The 19,557-nt window shown below is 37.1% G+C and overlaps 1 protein-coding gene across 1 annotated transcript in view; it reads left to right on the top strand.

The window, feature by feature from the left end:
- LOC111142202 (cilia and flagella associated protein 54) overlaps window positions 1-19,557 on the top strand; it is a 313,573-nt gene that overhangs the window by 207,771 nt on the left and 86,245 nt on the right. The window contains exons 47-50 of the mRNA XM_022495227.1: window positions 3,172-3,225; window positions 8,272-8,479; window positions 11,517-11,596; window positions 13,138-13,307. Of these exons, the coding sequence (XP_022350935.1) occupies window positions 3,172-3,225; window positions 8,272-8,479; window positions 11,517-11,596; window positions 13,138-13,307 (512 nt within the window). The remainder of the gene's footprint in view (window positions 1-3,171; window positions 3,226-8,271; window positions 8,480-11,516; window positions 11,597-13,137; window positions 13,308-19,557) is intronic.

The following is a 19,557-nucleotide window of genomic DNA, read 5'->3' as shown; positions in this document are numbered from 1 at the left end:
TTTGGGAAGTCTCTCTAGTAAGGGAGTTTTGAGGGTGAAAGATTTGAGGGAAAAACCTTCCAACTAGGAGGAAGAGCAAGGATAAAGGCCCTGAGGGGAGATGCCTGCAAAATGTGGTTGAGAAAAACCAAGGAGGCCAAGTGATACTGGTAAAATAGAGGGGAGGAGCAGACAGCAGGATGCAAGAGTTATGGTCCTGGAGGACCTCATAGGGCTTGGTGAGGAACCAGTGTTTACTCTAAATAAAATGGAAAACCTTATAGGGTTTTGGGCAGAGGAATGACAGTATAGAGATTACTAGTCAAAGGACCACTTTGCTTGATGTTTGGAGAATAGACTGTGGATGAACATGGTTTAATAGGGAAACCAGTTAGAAGGTCTTCACAAATAATCTGAGTGAGACGTGACAATGGTTGGGATAATAGTGGTGGAAGGAGCGAAAAGTGGTCTCCCTGGAGGAGTTGGATCCTAGTAAATTTGGGAGCATTGGGTTAGAGGTTTAAAATCAAGGGACTGGATGAAATCAGCTGGAGCAGAGAGAGAAAAACAGAAGTCAGAGGACTAAACCTTAGGGTCATCCACATTTAGAGCCCAGGAAAATGAGAAGGAAAGAGAAACCTGTGGGGTAAAATGAGAAACAAGAGAGAGTTTTTTGGTTTTTTGGTGTTTGTTTTTGTGTTGTTGTTTTTTGTTTTTGTTTTTGTTTTTGTTTTACAAGAGAGAGTTTTTAATGTTCATTGCTTTCACCAAAGAAAACAATCTGAAACTAATTTTTACAGGTAAATTCCAAACTTCACTTTTATTAACCAGTTTTCATAAGAGAAAAGTATAGGTGAATTGTCTTTCAATGGATTGTGACTTTAAATTTTGTGTTCTCAAAGTTAATTTGAAGCTTTCTAGCTTCAGTTGGGAATTTAAAAAGTATAATTAAAAGAGGAAACGCTTGAAGTCCGGAATTGTGATGCCACCAACTTTGGCTTTCTTTTTCAATATTCCTTTGGCTATTTGAGGTCTTTTCTGGTTCCATATAAATTTTAGGATTATTTGTTCCATTTCTTTGAAAAAAATGGATGGTACTTTGATAGGAATTGCATTAAATGTGTAGATTGCTTTAGGTAGCATAGACATTTTCACAATATTTATTCTTCCAATCCAGGAACATGGAACATTTTTCCATTTCTTTGTGTCTTCGTCAATTTCTTTCATGAGTACTTTATAGTTTTCTGAGTATAGATTCTTAGTCTCTTTGGTTAGGTTTATTCCTAGGTATCTTATAGTTTTGGGTGCAATTGTAAATGGGATTGACTCCTTAATTTCTCTTTCTTCTGTACCCCTGGGGATAAAAATATGTGTTTATAAAAATAAATAAATTAAAAAAAAAAAGAGGAAACACATTCAGGGTTTATAATTAAAATAGGTGCCAATGTTATTAGGCTGGGGGCTAGTTGTTTAAAGAAAGGATTAATTAATTAGATTTTAGTTGTAAAAGAAGTAGCTGAAAAAGTCTTATAGATTACTACCGGACTTTTCACAGGCTTTTTTTTTTTTTTAATTTTTTTTTTTTAATTTATTTGACAGAGAATACAAGTAGACAGAGAGGCAGGCAGAGAGAAAGGAAAGCAGGCTCCCTGCTAAGCAGAGAGCCCAATGCGGGGCTCAATCCCAGAACCCTGGGATTATGACCTGAGCCGAAAGCAGAGGCTTTAACCCACTGAGCCACCCAGGTGCCCTTTTTCACAGGCTTTTTAAGAAACTCTATCTCTTAACATGATACTCATAATGGGATTCTGCTCTTATCACCAAATCTAAAGTCCAATCATCAACTCTCTTCCAATTATATCACCAAAGGTCTTTCCCCAGATTCAGTTAATTTCTTTTCAATGGATTAGAGAAGATGCAAGATATCTTCAAAAGAGGGGAAAAAAATGTAACACTTGCCAACACTTTATTCTAGTAAGAGCTATATGTGATATCTTGGTTTAGAGGTCCCTCAAACCCCTCAGGTCCTAAGATAAGGAACTGGGAGCAAGTGGTATATTTGGGAGGTGATTCCAAGGAGAATGGTGAGTGTGTGGGTAAGTCAGATAGGAAGGGAGGAGAACCGTTGCAGAGAGCACTAATGAGGTCTTTGCATGGGCTGCGGGGCCCTCAGAGAGACCAGGGGGCATAATCTTGTGCTTATTGGAATGCCTTGTTCCCTGCGCTTCCAGCCTCTTCTGAGCACTTTTGTGGCCGCAGAACACCCTCAAGCAAAGACATACAGGTACTTGAAGTAGGGTACTGTCCATATGTGAATATCCTATCCACAGAAGCTGCTGGTGATTTCCAGGTGACCAAGGGGTAATGGGTGGGGCATCAGTATTGACATCTTCAAAAAAGGACCTTCCATACCAAAAGGAATGCACCCTGTTCGATGATCCATCTCTTGTGGTGAAAAAATGGAATGTTTCCTAATGTGACATTGTATTTAGAGCCAAACATACAACAGGTCATTCTCAACAAACAAAAAGAATCACAAGAAGAGTTACTCTGAAAAGTAATATGATTTTATCTCAAACTGGCAAAGATTCTTCTAAGTGATAATACTCTTATGACTCAGCAATTGTGCTTCCAGGAATCTATCCAAAGAGGATCGTCAGAAATACAGGCAAAATAGCTACCCATGTTACTTAAACTAGGGCTGAATGGCAAGATAGAAATCAGAATTAGTCCGCCTTGATGTCTAACAAAAGGAAAGGAGTTAAGTTATTCTGCTTCATTCATAGGATAGAACATTTCCTAGCTATAAAACTGAGGTTTACAAATGACTTAATGACATGGAAAATGAGTATGATATAATGTTTAATGAAAAGGAATACAAACACACATATATATATAAATTTAGAATACATCAAAAAGAAATTGGTAGTAAAGACATCAAAATATTAACACTGACAACCCAAAAGAAGTTGACTTATGTATAATTTTTACTTTCTTCTTTATTCTATACTTGCTTTTCTGACTAGAGTATTACATTTTTTTACGTATACTTTCATGTATTACTTTTACTATTTAATAAGAAGTATTACTTTTACAATAAAAATTATATTTAAAATACTTTTAGAACACAGCAACAGTTTCATATAAAAATGATGTTTTTGTTCCTAATGTTAATCTTTTATATATTGACAGATATTTCAATCATTTGACTCAGGAAAACCTCTTACTAGTAGAGAAAATATGCAGGTAAGGATAACAATATTTTATAAATGTTGGATATTTAAGAAGGATAATTTTGAGTCATTTCAATCTATTTGGTAGATGTAACCTTTGTTTTTTTAAAAATCTCCTATGTAATATGCTCTTCTATTTCTAATAATGGGGTTTTATCTCTAAATGCTGAGGTCTAAGGTAGGATTGTATCACACAGATCTTGTTTTCCAATTGGGCAAATATCAATTATTGGTTGTAAATTTTTCAACTATGTATGTGTATTCATTTTGTTTATGTAGCCATGTCAAGTATCTAATTTTAATATTTATTTTGATTACCTAAATGAGAATGGCTGACTTCGATTGTAAGAAAAGGATTTTGTGTGTTTTGCTATTACCTCACTTGTTCAATACTATTTTTCCTCACATCCTTTCTCCAGTCTGAGACTGCCTCTCAGTCTCTCCAATGGTTTTGTTTTTCTCCTTTAGTGAAAATTTAAAAAATTACAAAAATAAAAAAGTTTTATTGAGAAATAATTGACATACAACATTGTGTAAATTTAAGGTGTTTGAATAGTTTGATACATTTTCATACTGCAGTATGCTTACCACTGTACTGCTAGCTAATGGAAGATTTTCATATGACATTTTCATAAGAAACTCCTCTCACATTCCAGTGTCCTTTACAAAGAGAGGACTAGACTGCCCATCTCAGTATGTTTGTTCCTGTCAGTAATTGAATGACTGGGATTTAAGTTTTTGATAACCTAGTAGCATTTAAATATCTTTCTTGTTTGTTTCAAGTTTTTACATAAACTCTAGTTAGTTAACTAGAATTGTAGTAGAATATTAGTTTCAGGAGTAGGATTTAGTGATTCATCACTTACATATAACACCCAGTGCTCGTGACAAATGCCCTCCTTAACCCCCATCACCCATTTAGCCCATCCCTCACCCCACCTCCTCTCCAGCAACCCTCAGGATATTCTCTATAGTTAAGATAAGTTAAGATAAGTTAAGTTAATGTTTCACCCCTCACACTTCCCTCCCCATGTTCATCTGTTTTGTTTCTTAATTCGCACCTATGAATGAAATCATATGATATTTGTCTTTCTCTGCTTATTTCACTGAGCATAATACTCTCTAGCTCCACCCATGTCATGTAGCATTTAAATATCTTGAAATCATTTTTTAAAACCTTAGGAGTTTCGTCAGTCTGTCCACTAGAAAGTGTGAGAACGGAGGAGTGCTAGTGCAGCCATTGTTAAGGGGTTACAGACAGGTAAGGCATTCACACAACCAGGTGTTAGTCAGTGTAGAGAGACAGGTGCACGTCGTTTTAATTTTTTTAAATGCTAGGAAACAGCATTCTGTTTCATTAAGCTATTTGTATTAAATAATTCTGAGAAACATTTCTCAATATTGCTTTAGTTTTGTCTTCCATAATTTTGATAGGCATTATAGCCACATTGTATTAAATGTAATCTTAATACTTTTCCATTATTGTTCATGTTACTCCACAAACTTCGCTTTTAATTATACTTCAGATGATTCATTGCTTGGCCTTAAAATTTGTTTTGATTTATAAGCAAGTTGCCTGAAATGAAAGAATCGGCATGAGGAAGATACACATACATATTCACATTTTGTTTCAGTGTTCCAAGACCTTCGGATGTTTAAGAATATTTATTTCTTTGCAGTTATAAATTCCAGGGCATCCTAAAAAAACTTCTTTAAGCAGGGTTTTTGGGCATAAAAAGAATGTCTGCGTGATCATTTCTTTTTAAACAAAAGAGACTGACAGTGTAACGGAAAGCTGATTTCTATTAGCTAATTAATTAAAACAGAACTGTTGGTCTGCTTGAGACTTTTCAGATTACACTTTATATTTTCTGTAAAGGGGGAGAGAAATGAGTGTTAAATAGCACTACTAATTAATCTTCTTTTGATCCTCAAGTGTTTGTGTGTAATTGTCAAGGCTCATTAAGACACTGTTTGCTAGGGAGAAAAAAGAGAAGAGAAAAACCTTTTCCTCTCCTATTACACCCCCAACCAATCTGAAGTTTCTCCCCCTCCCCCGTTACAGAACGTCAGCCATTTCCCTAGTATGCGTTTGTTTCCTGCTCAGACTTAGTGCTGTTCCATGTCTGGTTCTTCTGCATGTAGTGATTTTCACGCTTTAGAAAAGAGTAGAAAATGAACAATAGTACTAGACCTTTCCACGGCCAATATTGCCTCAAACTCTCCCAAACAATGAGACTTTTCTTCATGTAAGGCAAATAGTTTCTCTCTCTTCTAGAATAGACAGCCCCAACACATGAAATTATTAATTAACAAATACTGTTAATTCAACACATATTTAGTAAGAGCATATTGTGTGCTCTCATTCTGGTGCTGTCAAAGAAATATTTCAGTCAGTCAGCGGCAGACAAACTCCAAGCCCTCAGGAAGCTTAAATTTTAGTGCGAAAAACAATAATAAGCGTGATATATAAGTAAACATTATAATTAAGTAAATTATATAGTAAGTTAGAGGGTGAACCATGCTAAGGGAGAGAATAAACCCAGAAGCACGAAAGGGGATTGGAAGCAACTTATTGGAGCTAGATTGGGGCTTGTAATTTTAAATGAGGTAATCAAGTTAGTCTTCACTGAAATGGCATTTGTGAATGGGTAAAGGTACAAGTTTAGGAAATCTGGAAGTTTAGGAACCATCTAGGAAGAGAGTGCAGTGAGTACAAAGGCCTTAGGGGCAGGATTGCCTAGCTTGGTGAGGGGCATCTTAGTGTGGATAAGAGTTGTGTGGATGATGCTAAAGCAGTAGGAGACAGGGTCAGAAGGGTGAAGGGGGGCCAGTTTGAGAAGAGCCTTGTAGGGTCTTTGTAACTTAGATTCTTCTGAACAGCATGGGGAGCCACTGGAAGGTTTGGAGGAGAGGCGTGGCCTGATCTACCTGTTTAAAGGGTTCACTTTAGCTGATCTTTTGAGCCTACTGTGTGCTAGGTACTGTTCCAGTGCTGTTAAACGTATGAGTCAATTAACAATACAGACAAATGCCCAGCCCTCAGAAGGCTTGTATTTTGTGTGTGTGTGTGTATGTGTATGTATGGTTTTGAGGAGGCTAGGAATACAGTTTTAGGCATGTTGAGCTTGAGATATCTCCTAGATATCCAAGTGGACTATTTGAGTCAGAAGTTGATTTGACTTTAGAAGAGAGATTGGAGGGCACCTGGGTGGCTCAGTGGGTTGGGCCTCTGCCTTCGGCTCGGGTCATGGTCTCAGGGTCCTGGGATTGAGTCCCGCATGGGGCTCTCTGCTTGGCAGGGAGCCTGCTCCCTCATCTCTCTCTCTCTGCCTGCCTCTCTGCCTACTTGTGATCTCGCTCTGTCAAATAAATAAATAAAATCTTTAAAAAAAAAAAATGAAGAGAGATTGGAGCTGGAAAGAAAAACTCAGGATTTTATCAGCATTTAGATGAAACTAAAACCATGAGGCTGTTTAAGATCATCTAAGGGGGAATAAAAGAGATCATCTAAGGGGATGGAGTAAGGAGAGGGAAGAGAATCAAGCCCTGAGGCACTCTGGTGTTAAAGGAGAAGAAGAAGAAGCAACAAAGACTGTAAAGGAATGACTGACGGGTTAGGGAAGAAACCAAGAGAATGTGGTGATTTGAAAGCTAAGAGAAATATTTTCAAAAGAGAAATTGATTAATAGTGCTGTATTTTGCAGATGAATCAAGCTCCATAACTCACTGAGTCTTAAACATGAATCTTTTTTTTCACATTTAGTAGCTCTGAAATTAGAATGCATTTTATAGTTGAGGGCATGTGATGGCTTAATTGGCATATAAGATAATGATGTCTTAGATTAAAACTAAAATGGCATATGAGGATTAAGAATTGATTACTGGTGTAAGGTAAGTATAGGCCATTGGTGACCTTGACCAAAGGGTTTCAGTGTATCAAAAGAGTGGGTTTAAAAACAAATGAAAGGAGAGAAATTGGAATTTTGACAACTCTTTGGATCATTGCTATTAAGGGGAGTGAGAATTTAGGTAGTAGCTGGAGAAGGGAGTCAAGGCAGACAGAGTTTTTGTTTTTTAAAGATGGAAGAGAAGATAGCATGGCTATGTGCTGATGAGAATGTCTGCACAAGGGGACATTTATGACGTAGGAGAAAATGGCTGGGTAGACCAGTGGGGAGAAGATCAATGATCTCAGGGGCAGGAAGGGAGGCAAGGTGATGGGGCAGATGCTTGGGTGGGTGGGAGAATGGAGCTATAGGTCTGTGGACACTACTCTGCTTCAGTTTTCTCTTTTAAATAGAAGAAGCAAGGTCATTAGCTAGGAGGAGCATGGGGAGGAAGGGTCAGAATTTTGAAACAGAGTGTGAAATGGTTGTCTAGGAGAGAGGGAGAGTGTATGGACTAGGAAAATGTAGGATGATGAGCAGGTAGCACTGAGGTTTGGTCAGGATCTTAAAGTGGGCTGGCTTAGTCTGACTGCATGCTTTCCTTCAGCCTTCTTTAGCTGCAGGGTGCACACCCTAAAAGAGGTCCAGTGTTGGATTTTACCATGGCTGTTTTGCCAAGAAAGTGTATGTGCACAGGAGAGGGACCAGGGAGTTGATAGAAGGTGTACACAAGGGGGAGTTCTAATGATTGAGCTCAGAATCTAAGCTGGGTAGGGAGCTTACTTGTCTGTCCATGCTTCCCCTGCTCCTGTCCTACTACCTCTTATTTACTCATGTGAAAGCAGAACAGCCGGGTGTGCATGGCTGATGAGCTTTTGTGGGTTCTTTATTTTGATAAGGTGTCCCCTCCCTTGCTCTCATCACCAGGTTCACTCATGTGGCAGAGCTGGGCTCATGAGGCACAGGTCACAAACTAGTGGGGAATGGCGGAAGCACATAGAACTGCTGGGATTGTTTTGACATTATACGTCTCTTGTGATAGACCTGCCATTTATGGCACATCTAACACCAATTGAGGAATGCAAAAGAGGATGAAAACTAATATTACCTGAAAACAGTATTTTACTCATTTGCTTTGTTTTCTTTTTTGTTTCTTTTTTTTTTTTTAGGCCCTTGATGAATTAATAAGTAAAGGATTGCCTCTAATTCTGGTTACAGTTGGCCAACGACATCTCTTAAATAAGTTTTCTTTTGTTAAAGCATACTTCTTAATAAGTGTGGCTGCAACAATAAATTGTGTCCCAGAAAATTCAATGAAAACAATCTACCATGGACTTGCTTCTGAGAAGAGTAGAGGAAACCTTCCAAACTTGAAAGGTAATCTTTTGTTTTATTTTTTGCTTGTTTTTTTTTCTCCTTTTTCACCAGCCATTCCCACTCCACTCCCAGTAATCCATATGAACAGTCTAGTATATATTCTTCCATATTTTTCTCTAATCTCAGTGACACACATATGTTAGGTATATGTATATCCATTTATAAATATCAGTATTCATACACTTTTTCATATATATATGTACAAAATAGGATTTGTCATTGATTTATAAAACATATATTATACATTTTTCTGCATCTTGTGTTTTTTAATCAGAAAAACTTCACTAAAACCACTTTAAGTCAATTGCTTTGTTTGTTCTGCTATTCTGGTTGTATAATATTCTTTTTTTTTTTTTTAATTTTTAATTTTTTAAAAAATTTTTTTTATAAACATATAATATATTTGTATCCCCAGGGGTACAGGTCTGTGAATCTCCAGGTTTACACACTTCACACCACTCACCATAGCACATACCCTCCCCAATGTCCATAACCCCACCCCGCCTCTCCCAACCCCCCTCCCCCCATCGACCCTCAGTTTGTTTTGTGAGATTAAGAGTCACTTATGGTTTGTCTCCCTCCCAATCCCATATTGTTTCATTTACTCTTCTCCTACCCCCTTAACCCCCCATGTTGCATCTCCTCTCCCTCATATCAGGGAGATCATATGATAGTTGTCTTTCTCTGATTGACTTACTTCGCTAAGCATGATACCCGCTAGTTCCATCCACGTCGTCGCAAATGGCAAGATTTCATTTCTTTTGATGGCTGCATAGTATTCCATTGTGTATATATACCACATCTTCTTTATCCATTCATCTGTTGATGGACATCTAGGTTCTTTCCATAGTTTGGCTATTGTAGACATTGCTGCTGTAAACATTCGGGTGCACGTGCCCCTTCTATGCTGTGAATATCTCATGATTTATTCAACCATCCCATTATTGATGTGCATTCACTGTGTTTCTAGGGAGCCATGCTGAAGTTCTATGTTCTAGATATCCATATCATATAGTGTATATTTCTATGGGGTAAGATGCTCATGGATGGGATTTATAGGTCATAATGTCTATGTATTTTTCACCTGTATTGGATGTTGCCCTAAGAATAGTTTGTTTTTCACCATCAGGCATGGTGTTAACTGTTGGTTTTTTATAGATATTCTTTATCAGGCAGGGGAATTTCTTTCTTATTCCTATTTTGTTGAATGATTTTATTTTAAAAGGGTATTGCATTTTATTAAGTGCTTTTCTTGCATCTATTAAGATGATTTCTATGTTTTTTTAATTATGTCATATTAGTCACCATAGAGTACATTATTAGTTTTTGATGTAGTATTCCATGATTCATTGTTTGCATAAAACACCAAATAAACAAAGAGACAACACTCCAGAATGGGAGAAGATATATGCAAGTGACACTGCAAAGATCTGATCTCCAAGACCAGAATTTTTAAAAATTCTGATGCTATATTGCAGTAATTGATTTTTTAAAAAGATTTTATTTATCTATTTGACTCAGAAAGACATAACGAGAGAGGGAACACAAGCAGGGGGAGTGGGAGACAGAGACGCAGGCTTTCTGCTGAGCAAGGAGCCCTATGTGGGGCTTGATTCCAGGACCCTGGGATTGTGACCTGAGCTGAAGGCAGCCGCTTAACTACTGAGCCACCCAGTTTCTAAAGTGATTGATTTTTGAGTGTTTAAACCAACCTTGCATTCTTGGACTAACTCCCATTTAGTCATGGTATATAAATTCTTTTTATACGTTGCTGGACTCTGTTTGCTAGTATTTTCTTGAAGATTTTTATATCCTTATTCACAACAGATATTGGTCTGTAGTTTTCATTTCTTGTTGTATCTTTGTCCAGTTTGGATATTGGAATAATATTGTCTCTGTTTTAAAATGTAACGTTTATTATTATTTGGGTATGATGAGGCCAACAGATCAGGAGATTATGGCCACGAAAAACATAGTTTGTTATTTAATCTTCCAAGAGGAAGGGCAGGCTACTACCTAGAAGGGCCACACAGAGAAGCACCAGGGTCACTTAGAGGCAAAGAGAGCAGGAGGAAAATGTGGATCAAACTCTTCCTACCATCTGTTATATTCAGATATATCTCTCAGGGTGCTTCCATACCAGTGTCCAGGCATTTATTTTTATCGTTTTCTGTCTCTCCCTTAGTTTCTCCCTTATGGGAGAAAAACGAGCCCCAGATCTTTCTGCTGGGCCTTTCCCTATTCTTAAGCCTTCTTTCATACTCAGCTGACCTCTCACTCCAGAGCCCCCTAATTTAGGAGAAGAGTCATATAGGTAGGAGTTGGAAGAAAAGGGGAAGGAAAGGGTGTTCAATTCCATGTTATTTTAGACTTCCTCTTCCCCCTTGACAAAGTTAGTCTCTTTAGATGGGTATTTTTTGCAGTAATTCCCAGTTGTGGTTTTTTTACTCTCTCTCTCTCTTCTGTAGTCTAGAAGTCAGGTTTACTAAAGAAGGCAGAGTCTGTGATTTAAATTACCTCAGTTCTCCCTGGCTCAGAATGAGGACAATCTTTAGATCGTGGGTGGGTATTTTGAGATCCTTGGGAATTGTGGACTATGCTATTCCAAATAGTCTCACTCTCTGCTCTTAATATGAGATGCTTATGCAAATCAGTAAAACTGACATTTCCAAGATCTTACTGAAATGTTATAAATATCTGGAAGAACCAAAATACTCTGGGGGCCTGAAGGGGTCCTGTGATCTCAGGGGATGAACTACTACTCTGTTTCAGTAGCCAATAATTTAAAGAACATCACCAAGCATCCTAAAGATCCTTTCAGAATTGTCCGATTTGTTGTAAAAGTCATTCTTAGTCTTTGAATATGTGATATTTAGGGACCATTTGATAGAAGAGTGTTTCTAATTATCATTGTAGGTTTTTTAAAATATGAAATTTATGGATGGTGTCCCAACCAATGATGAATTTGATAAACTAGAATTAATATATAAGCTAACCACAGATATCCTTAGTTCTTCCAAAATTTTATGCCTTTTAGAGCTAAGTTTAAAGGATGATGGAAGTTCACTTGGTCAGCTTGCAAAAGTGAAAGATGACTTCACTTTTAAGACAGTGAAGGTAAGTTTGGAAATTTTTTCAAATCATACTAAATTGGCTACCAAAACGTCCACTATTAAGCCCTGCACAGTCTCAGGGTTGTGTTTGCTCTTGGGAGACCAAGTAGCTTTTCTCGCATAAGCATGGATTGAGGCCAGAGATGGAGTGTACTCCTCATGAGAAAATAAGATGCCCAGAGGTTGTCAGACTTCAACTCTGCAGCCTTATTAAAGCACTGTGGAGTGTTCCATGCCCTGTTTCACATTTCCTAATGTTAATAGTGATGACAACAGCACCACAGTTACCATTTATTCCCTGCTTACGACATGACAGGCACTTTGCATGATTAATTTTTACAATTCTGTGAGGTAGGCATTAATCATTTTTGAGCTATGTTGTGCTGAACCATGAAAAAATTGAGGCTTAGAAAAAAATTCACTAATGCAATGCAACTAATAAAATACAGATGGTGTTCTTAACCATTATACTAAGCTGCCCTATTACTTATATAATATTTACTGCTCTGTACAAACAAGTTTTTAGAGACCTGTTTCTTGAAAGATTGGCTGGTCCCTTTCTCTGCCATACTAAGTTGCAATTTACTATTGATTGTCTATTGTAAAATCTCATTATCTTCAGATTACCAGTTAGGTGACCATAGTTTAACTTGAAATACAGTCAATCCTCATTATTCACAGATTCAGTATTTTCTAATTTGCCTATCTGCTAAAATTTACTTATAACTCCAAAATTGATACTCATGGCTCATTTGTGGTCATTTGTGAACATCACATAGCACAGAAAAATTTAAGTTGCCTAAATTCCCAGCTGAGTTGGGCAAGAAATGCTCTTTTTACTTCTACCCTCATACTGTAAACAAAGGTCCTTTCCATGGTCTATTTATTGTCACATTTTTTTTTCATTTTTATGCTTTTCATTGGCGATTTCACTACTTGAAATGGCCTCTAATTATAGTGCTGAAATGCTGTTTAGTATTCCTAAATGTAAGAAGGCTGTGATGTGCTTTATGGAGAAAATAAATGTGTTCCATAAGCTTCGGTCAAGCATGAGTTTTATAGCCATTAGCTGTGAGTTCAAGGGTAGCGAATTTACCGTATATATTAAATAATGTGTCCTTAAATATAAACACACATTAAACAAAGTAATGTGTGGATCCTTTGGCAAAAATGTTGTGACCCAAGGCCCACAGGAACCTATCACTGTATTTCCTGTAGGAGCAATACTTCAGTATTTGCTAATTCAGTATTTGCAGCCACTTTATAGATGAGTTCCAGTGCTATGAGTAATGATCATTGACTGTACATACAATAAAGGGTAACTGTTACACATGCTTACTCTTGCCATTACTCTCCTTTTCATTTCCTGTTGCCTTTTTCCTGTTTGCTGAGCACTCTTCTCTGATAATTATGTTCAGACTTCCTATCTGGTCTTCCATTTATTGTTGCTTTTCTCAGTATGTGAAAAACACCTGGCTGAATGAGAATGTGATATTACTTGTATTGTTTCTGAACTTACATGATTATGTGATGCTCTTTCTTTAGTTAATTTTACTGTCAGAAGCTGAGGACAGGCTAAACCTCCTTGTGTCAGAGGTGGAGCCTCCAGGCCATAAGAACGTCTCTCAGTGTTCTGCTGGTGAGTTGGAGATTGTGGTGGAGGCCAGGCTTCAGCTGGCTGCAATCGCCCTGCAGAGACATAGGGCAGCATACAGGTGAGTCTTTTCAGGCACAGAAGAGAATTTCTTCCTAACCCTAATTTGTCAAATATACCTTATTTTATGTGCATTTTATAAATTCCATATTAATAGAGCTTACTTGTGTTTTATTTTTCAGGGAAGCTTTCATATAGTATTACCCTTAAAATGACAATTCTGGGGCTCCTGGGTGGCTCAGTGGTTAAGGCCTCTGCCTTCTGCTCAGGTCATGATCTCAGGGTCCTGGGATCGAGTCCCGCATTGGGCTCTCTGCTCAGCAGGGAGTGTGCCTCCTCCTCCTCTCTCTCTATGCCTGCCTCTCTGCCTACTTGTGATCTGTCTGTCAAATAAAAAAAAATGACAATTCTAAACAAAATGATTGCTTTATTAAAGCATACAGCTAGGATGTTTTATATAGAGAATGAACAAACTAACAGAGCTTTGCTTTTAAATTTTATTTATATATTTATTTTTTATTTTTTAATTTTAACTCCAGTATAGTTAATATTAAAAACAAGCTCTATTATTAAAAAGTAACATTTTCTGAACTATATTTTGCTGAACCATTTAAGAAACAGTTTTGGGTGGATGATATTTAAATGTTATGCAATTGTTAGTGTCAGAACTTTCATTTGACTTGTTCATTGATTCATTCATTTACCCAACAAGTATCCATTAACTACTTCATTGTTAGGCTCTGATCTAGACACCGAGGATATAACGATGAATAGAATATAGTTCCTCTATCCAAATGCTGAAAGATATATAAACAATTAAGTGGGATAATAGAAAAATGTATAGACCTATATTTTCAAGAACTTCTCATATCATTTGCGGTAAATACCTCTGTCATGAGGCCCTCTGACATTTCAGTAATGATTCTTTGAATCATGCACAAGTTTATTATCTTACCATTCATTAATTCATTCAAAAAATAATTTTGGGGACCTACAATATGCTAGCCACTATTCTAAGTTCTTGAGATATATCAATATCCCAATACTGGATAGATACTATATAGAAAAATATTTAACAATATTGAAAACAATCATACTCTTATGGAGTTTTTAAGAGGTAATAAAGGTTGACAGTAAACTGTGAAATTAATAAGTAAGTAAATTACATAGTGTGGTCAAAAATGATACATGATAGGGAGATGTTAGGAGTAGAGATGGGGGAGAAAGAGGAGCCATCATTTTAGTATTGTATGGTTATAATATAGGGTATGACTCCAATTTGATGTTCAATGGCTGAGAGATTTTAAGCCCCACCACTCCCCTTTCTGCCCCACATCTGAGCAGGCAGATAAGAAAGTCCAGCTGCTTTCTTTGTGAGAAAAAGGAGAAGACTGCCTGTAGCTTTTGCAAAGAGAAAATCAATTCAGCAGAAATCTCACTTTGCTCTGATTAGAAACATACAACCATCTCATCAGTGTGAACCTTGACCAAAGTCCATCCCATGATTAACCACATCTAAATTTGATTTCATGCTAGAGCAGTATAGATTTTTGGACATTTATAAATTTTTGTAGTTTCTGAACAGGGATGAAAATCCATATAGTCCATTTCGGAGCAGTGACTCTCAAAATGTGGTCTGCAGATTTCTAGGGGTGTCTCCAAGACCCTTTCAGGGGAACTGTAAGGTCAGAACTATTTTATAACAAAACTAAGATGTCATTCACCATCTTCATTGTGTTGTTATTTGCACTGATGCTGCAAGAGCAACAGTAGTAAAACTTCTGGCATCCCACCGTGAATCACAGTAGTGGCACCAAACCATTCTAGTTGTCATTGAATCCTTTACTGCCCCACACTTGCAATTAAAAAAAAAAAAAAAAAAAAAAGCAGCCAGAGCATCTGGGTGGCTCAGTCATTTAAGTGTCTAACTCTTGGTCTCACCTTAGGTCTTGATCTCAGGCTTGTGAGTTCAAGCCCTGCACTGAGCTCCACACTGGCTTGGAACCTACTTTAAAGAAAAAGAAAAAAAAAAAAGCCTTGTTTCCCTTAAGAATGCCTTTGATGAACCAATAGAATCTGTTACATTTATAAATCCCTATCCTTAAATTTATTTTTAATATTCTGTGGAAATATTAAATGGGAAATACACCTCAAGCATCTTTGCTACATATCAAAGTCTGGTAGTTGTCTTGGGGAAGAAGACATACGTGACTGAAATGAGAGCTGAACAAGCAGTTTGTTTCATGGAACACCGTTTTTATTTGAAAAAGCAGCTGACAAACTGGTTTTTCAGACTTGGGTGTTTGACAGGCATTTTATTGAAAATGAGCAAAACGAACATGGCACTTCTAGGAAAACAACAAATACTATTTGTTGCTAATGATAAAATCTGAATAGGGAAATGAGAATTTTGGAAAATTTCTGTTTGTCACCATGAGCTTGACAGTTTTCTAATGCTTATATTTTTCTGATGAGATTGGTGGTAATTAATATTAACAAGCATCATTTTTTAAAATTGTATAAAGAAATGTTTCAACATTAAGGGGTTTTGGGTAACTCAGGGAGTTATAATACTTTACAAATCACCAGTGGATAATGTTCCAAAATCCTGGTTAACAAGGTAGACCAATAGTTTGTAATGTAAGAGAGGAGGAAATTTCATCAGCATGTGCTATTAACTTTCACATTGAAGAAGCTTTTAAAAAGCTATCACTTGGGGCACCTGGGTGGCTCAGTGGGTTAAAGCCTCTGCCTTCAGCTCAGGTCATGATACCGGGTTCCTGAGATGGAGCCCCACATCGGGCTCTCTACTCAGTGGGGAGCCCGCTTCCCCCTCTCTCTCTGCCTGCCTCTCTGCCTACTTGTGATCTCTGTCTGTCAAATAAATAAATAAAATCTTAAAAAAAACTATTTCTTGTCACATTTTGGTATAGTATCAAAGAAAAATATTCACAATTATTTTAAAAAGATAGGAAAATACTCTTCGTGTTTCTAACAGCTATCTCTGTGAGGCCTAGCCTTCTTCATATACTTCAGTCAAAACAATATGTCACAACAGACTGTAGAAGCAGATATGAAAGTCTTCTATTAAGTAGATTTTCTCTTATTTAGCCAGACATTAAAGAGATTTGCAAAAATGCAAAATAATGGCATTCTTCTATCTTTGTTGTTTTTGGGAAATATAAATGTTTTCATAAAAATACATTATGATATAAATATTAATGGGTTTATTTTTATTTTAAAATTATTAATAGTAACAGTTAAAGTTCTACTGTGGTAAATATTGATGGAACTCTGGGGATTCTCAATAATTTCTAAGGGTATAAATGAGTGCTGAGATAAAAAAAGCTTGAGACCACTGATTTAAAGTATTATATTTGTAGCTATCTTTAAGAATACAGTGGTAGTTGATTGATGGTAAATGGGCTTAGCATAATAATGTACCATTTTCCCTTTTGAAGTTTGAAGAGAAGGAACTTTACTAGGTGATTTCTTTTTTTTTTTTTTTAATTTTTAAAAATTTTTTTTTATTTTTTATAAACATATAATATATTTTTATCCCCAGGGGTACAGGTCTGTGAATCGCCATGTTTACACACTTCACACCACTCACCATAGCACATACCCTCCCCAATGTCCATAACCCCACCCCCCAAACGCCCTCCCCCCATCAACCCTCAGTTTGTTTTGTGAGATTAAGAGTCACTTATGGTTTGTCTCCCTCCCAATCCCATCTTGTTTCATTTACTCTTCTCCACTAGGTGATTTCTTAATAGAAAATATTTGCTTTGTGTATATACATGTAAATACAATGTCTTTCTCTCTATATATAAAATATATGACTATATGATTTCCTATAGAAGAATATAGAACTCTTTTCTTCAAACTATTTTAGAGAGCAACAGCAGCCCTAGAAAATATTTCTTGTTGTTTATCTTCCTTCTTTCCCCAGCCCTCCACATGTCTTACACCCATGGAAGACATGAGTGAAGGAAACAAGGAAATAAGAAACTAAAAATCACAAAATGGCCGCAGAAAGGAATGTCATTATAGAGCTTTAATTCGAAAACCAGATAGACATATGCAAATAATGTGCAAGTATATCAGAATCGCTCCTATTTTAAATACATGAACCTGGCCCTTGGGACAAAACCTGCAAAAACTTTGATGTTATTGCCTTTTTGCAGTGGAGTTGTCATTTGGGGAAGCCTACGTCAAGATGAATGAGTTTTTCTTATGTGAACTTTACCCCCCATGAGCTTCTGTTTGGGCACTGCTGAGAGTGTTGAACAGTCCCTTTCCCAAATGATGGTTAGCTTGACATTTTATGATACTTCTAATAAAATTATGTGTCAAGGAAATTGAAAGGCACATTCCCTAGGGTGACAGGTAGAGTGAGCTGCATGGATTTTATGAGAACAAACTGACCATTTTTGTCATGAATGTTAATAAGAAATAAATGGGATCAAAGTTATTCCAATTGTATTTCTACTTCTTTTAGGGATGCCTCTCAGAGTGCTATCTTTTTTTTTAAATAAGTTCCTTTCTGTTCTCCTTTATATTTAATTTATTGTCTAAATGGGATAACATTTGAGCCTTTTAATTTTGTGTCAGGATGAAACCTCCTTCCTTGGGGATTCTAGAGTGTTTATAGTGAGTAATCCTCTTACACTTTCTGTCCCTCTGGTGGAGAGCAGAAACTAGAAATTTTCCATTGTGCACCTACGTGGCACCAGGAGGATTAGGACATACTAGCATGTTTATATTTTATTCATTAAGTTTTTGGGTTAGCAAGATTCCAAACCTCATACCTCATTTCTCTTAAAGTCAGAATTTAGCCTTCAGAACCAGAAGGATGGGGTGGGCACCACATCCTTCTTCCCTGGCCCTCTTGGATCCTTCCTGTGCTAGCCTCTGAAGCTGCACAGGAAAGAGGAGGCTTTCGAAACCAGTGTGTACACTTGAGTAGCGGGGAAGGGTGTCAGGGAGAGGAAATTGCATTCCCATATACGTACTCAATTCATGTTACATCTTTTGTTGTTTTCTTGCTGTTTGTTTAGTTTTATTTAAATAAAAACCAGTAAGGTTATATAATCACAAATCATACCTTAGAAAACATTCTAGAAATATCTAAACCATTTTAATGACTCCGTAGAATCTTGGGAATTTAAAATTCAATAATTGCAGGAAGCTTTATATTCTAGTTAATAACATAGAAAAAAATCAGCTTGGTTCCCCCCATAAGCCCTGGCCTACTCAATACACAAAATGAGAACTGCTAGTGTGCACTGAGCATCATCTAGCTGCTAAGCATTCCTATGTTCTAAGCACACCCCATTCTTTAGGTCAACTCCGTGAGGGCAGTGACTGTATCTGCAGCCCTTAGATTTGTTCCTTGCCCATAGGAGAGCAAGTGGCAAAGTAAATACCTCATTTAATCCTTAGAATGATTCCATTTCATGAAGTCTGCAAAGTAGAATGCCAAGCAAAAGGCAGTCAAGGGGACAGAGAGATCCTTTGTGTTGACAAAAGATGTAGTCAACAATTACTATGAAGCCACCATAAACATGGCACCAAGTAACACAATACCAAAACAAAACCAAAATTGTTAGACCTGTGGAAAGACAGAGGCCATGCTCTCAGCAACAGTGAAGTGTACAGGCTCAGGGGCCAGTTGCCTGGGTTCTAATCCTGCCTCTTCTTTCTAGCTGTGTCACCTTAGGCAAGTCACTTAACATTTCTGTCTCCATTTCCTGATCTGATTATCAAGTAATGATGACAATAGTATCTACCTTGTAGGTTTGTGGTGCATATTCTGTAAATTAATTCACACAAAGCACTTAACACAGTAACTGACAGGTCGTAAACACTCAGTAAATGCCAGTTATTGTTTTTTTAAAGGATTGTAGAAAGAAAAAAAAAAAAGAAAATCTCTGTGGACAGAGTATGTGTGTTAGCATAGTGTTTTCAGCTTTTAATACAAAATGTAGACAAAATAGAAGAGGGTTTAAAAATATAATTTAAAAGTTGAGCATATGTACACACTCTGGGAACCTATGAACACTGTACCTTCTCACAAGCATCCATGGACACGTATGAAGCTGATCATATACTTGGCCAGAAACCTTTGTAACTGACCCATAGGAAGAAGTGTACCAACCACAGTCCAGGGACATGGGAGGCCTCTGGAACATATATGGAGGGAGGTGGTAGGATCTGATTTACCTCTTGATGAAGTCATTGTGACCACTGTGTGGAGAAAGGACCGCAGGAACAAGAGCCAGAGCAGGAGGCTGGTCAGGAAGCTCCCA

Source organism: Enhydra lutris, unplaced genomic scaffold (assembly GCF_002288905.1).
Source record: "Enhydra lutris kenyoni isolate GAN:26980312 unplaced genomic scaffold, ASM228890v2 scaffoldscaffold7, whole genome shotgun sequence".
Lineage (NCBI taxonomy): Eukaryota > Metazoa > Chordata > Mammalia > Carnivora > Mustelidae > Enhydra > Enhydra lutris.
This window is presented reverse-complemented; position numbering and strand designations above follow the sequence as displayed.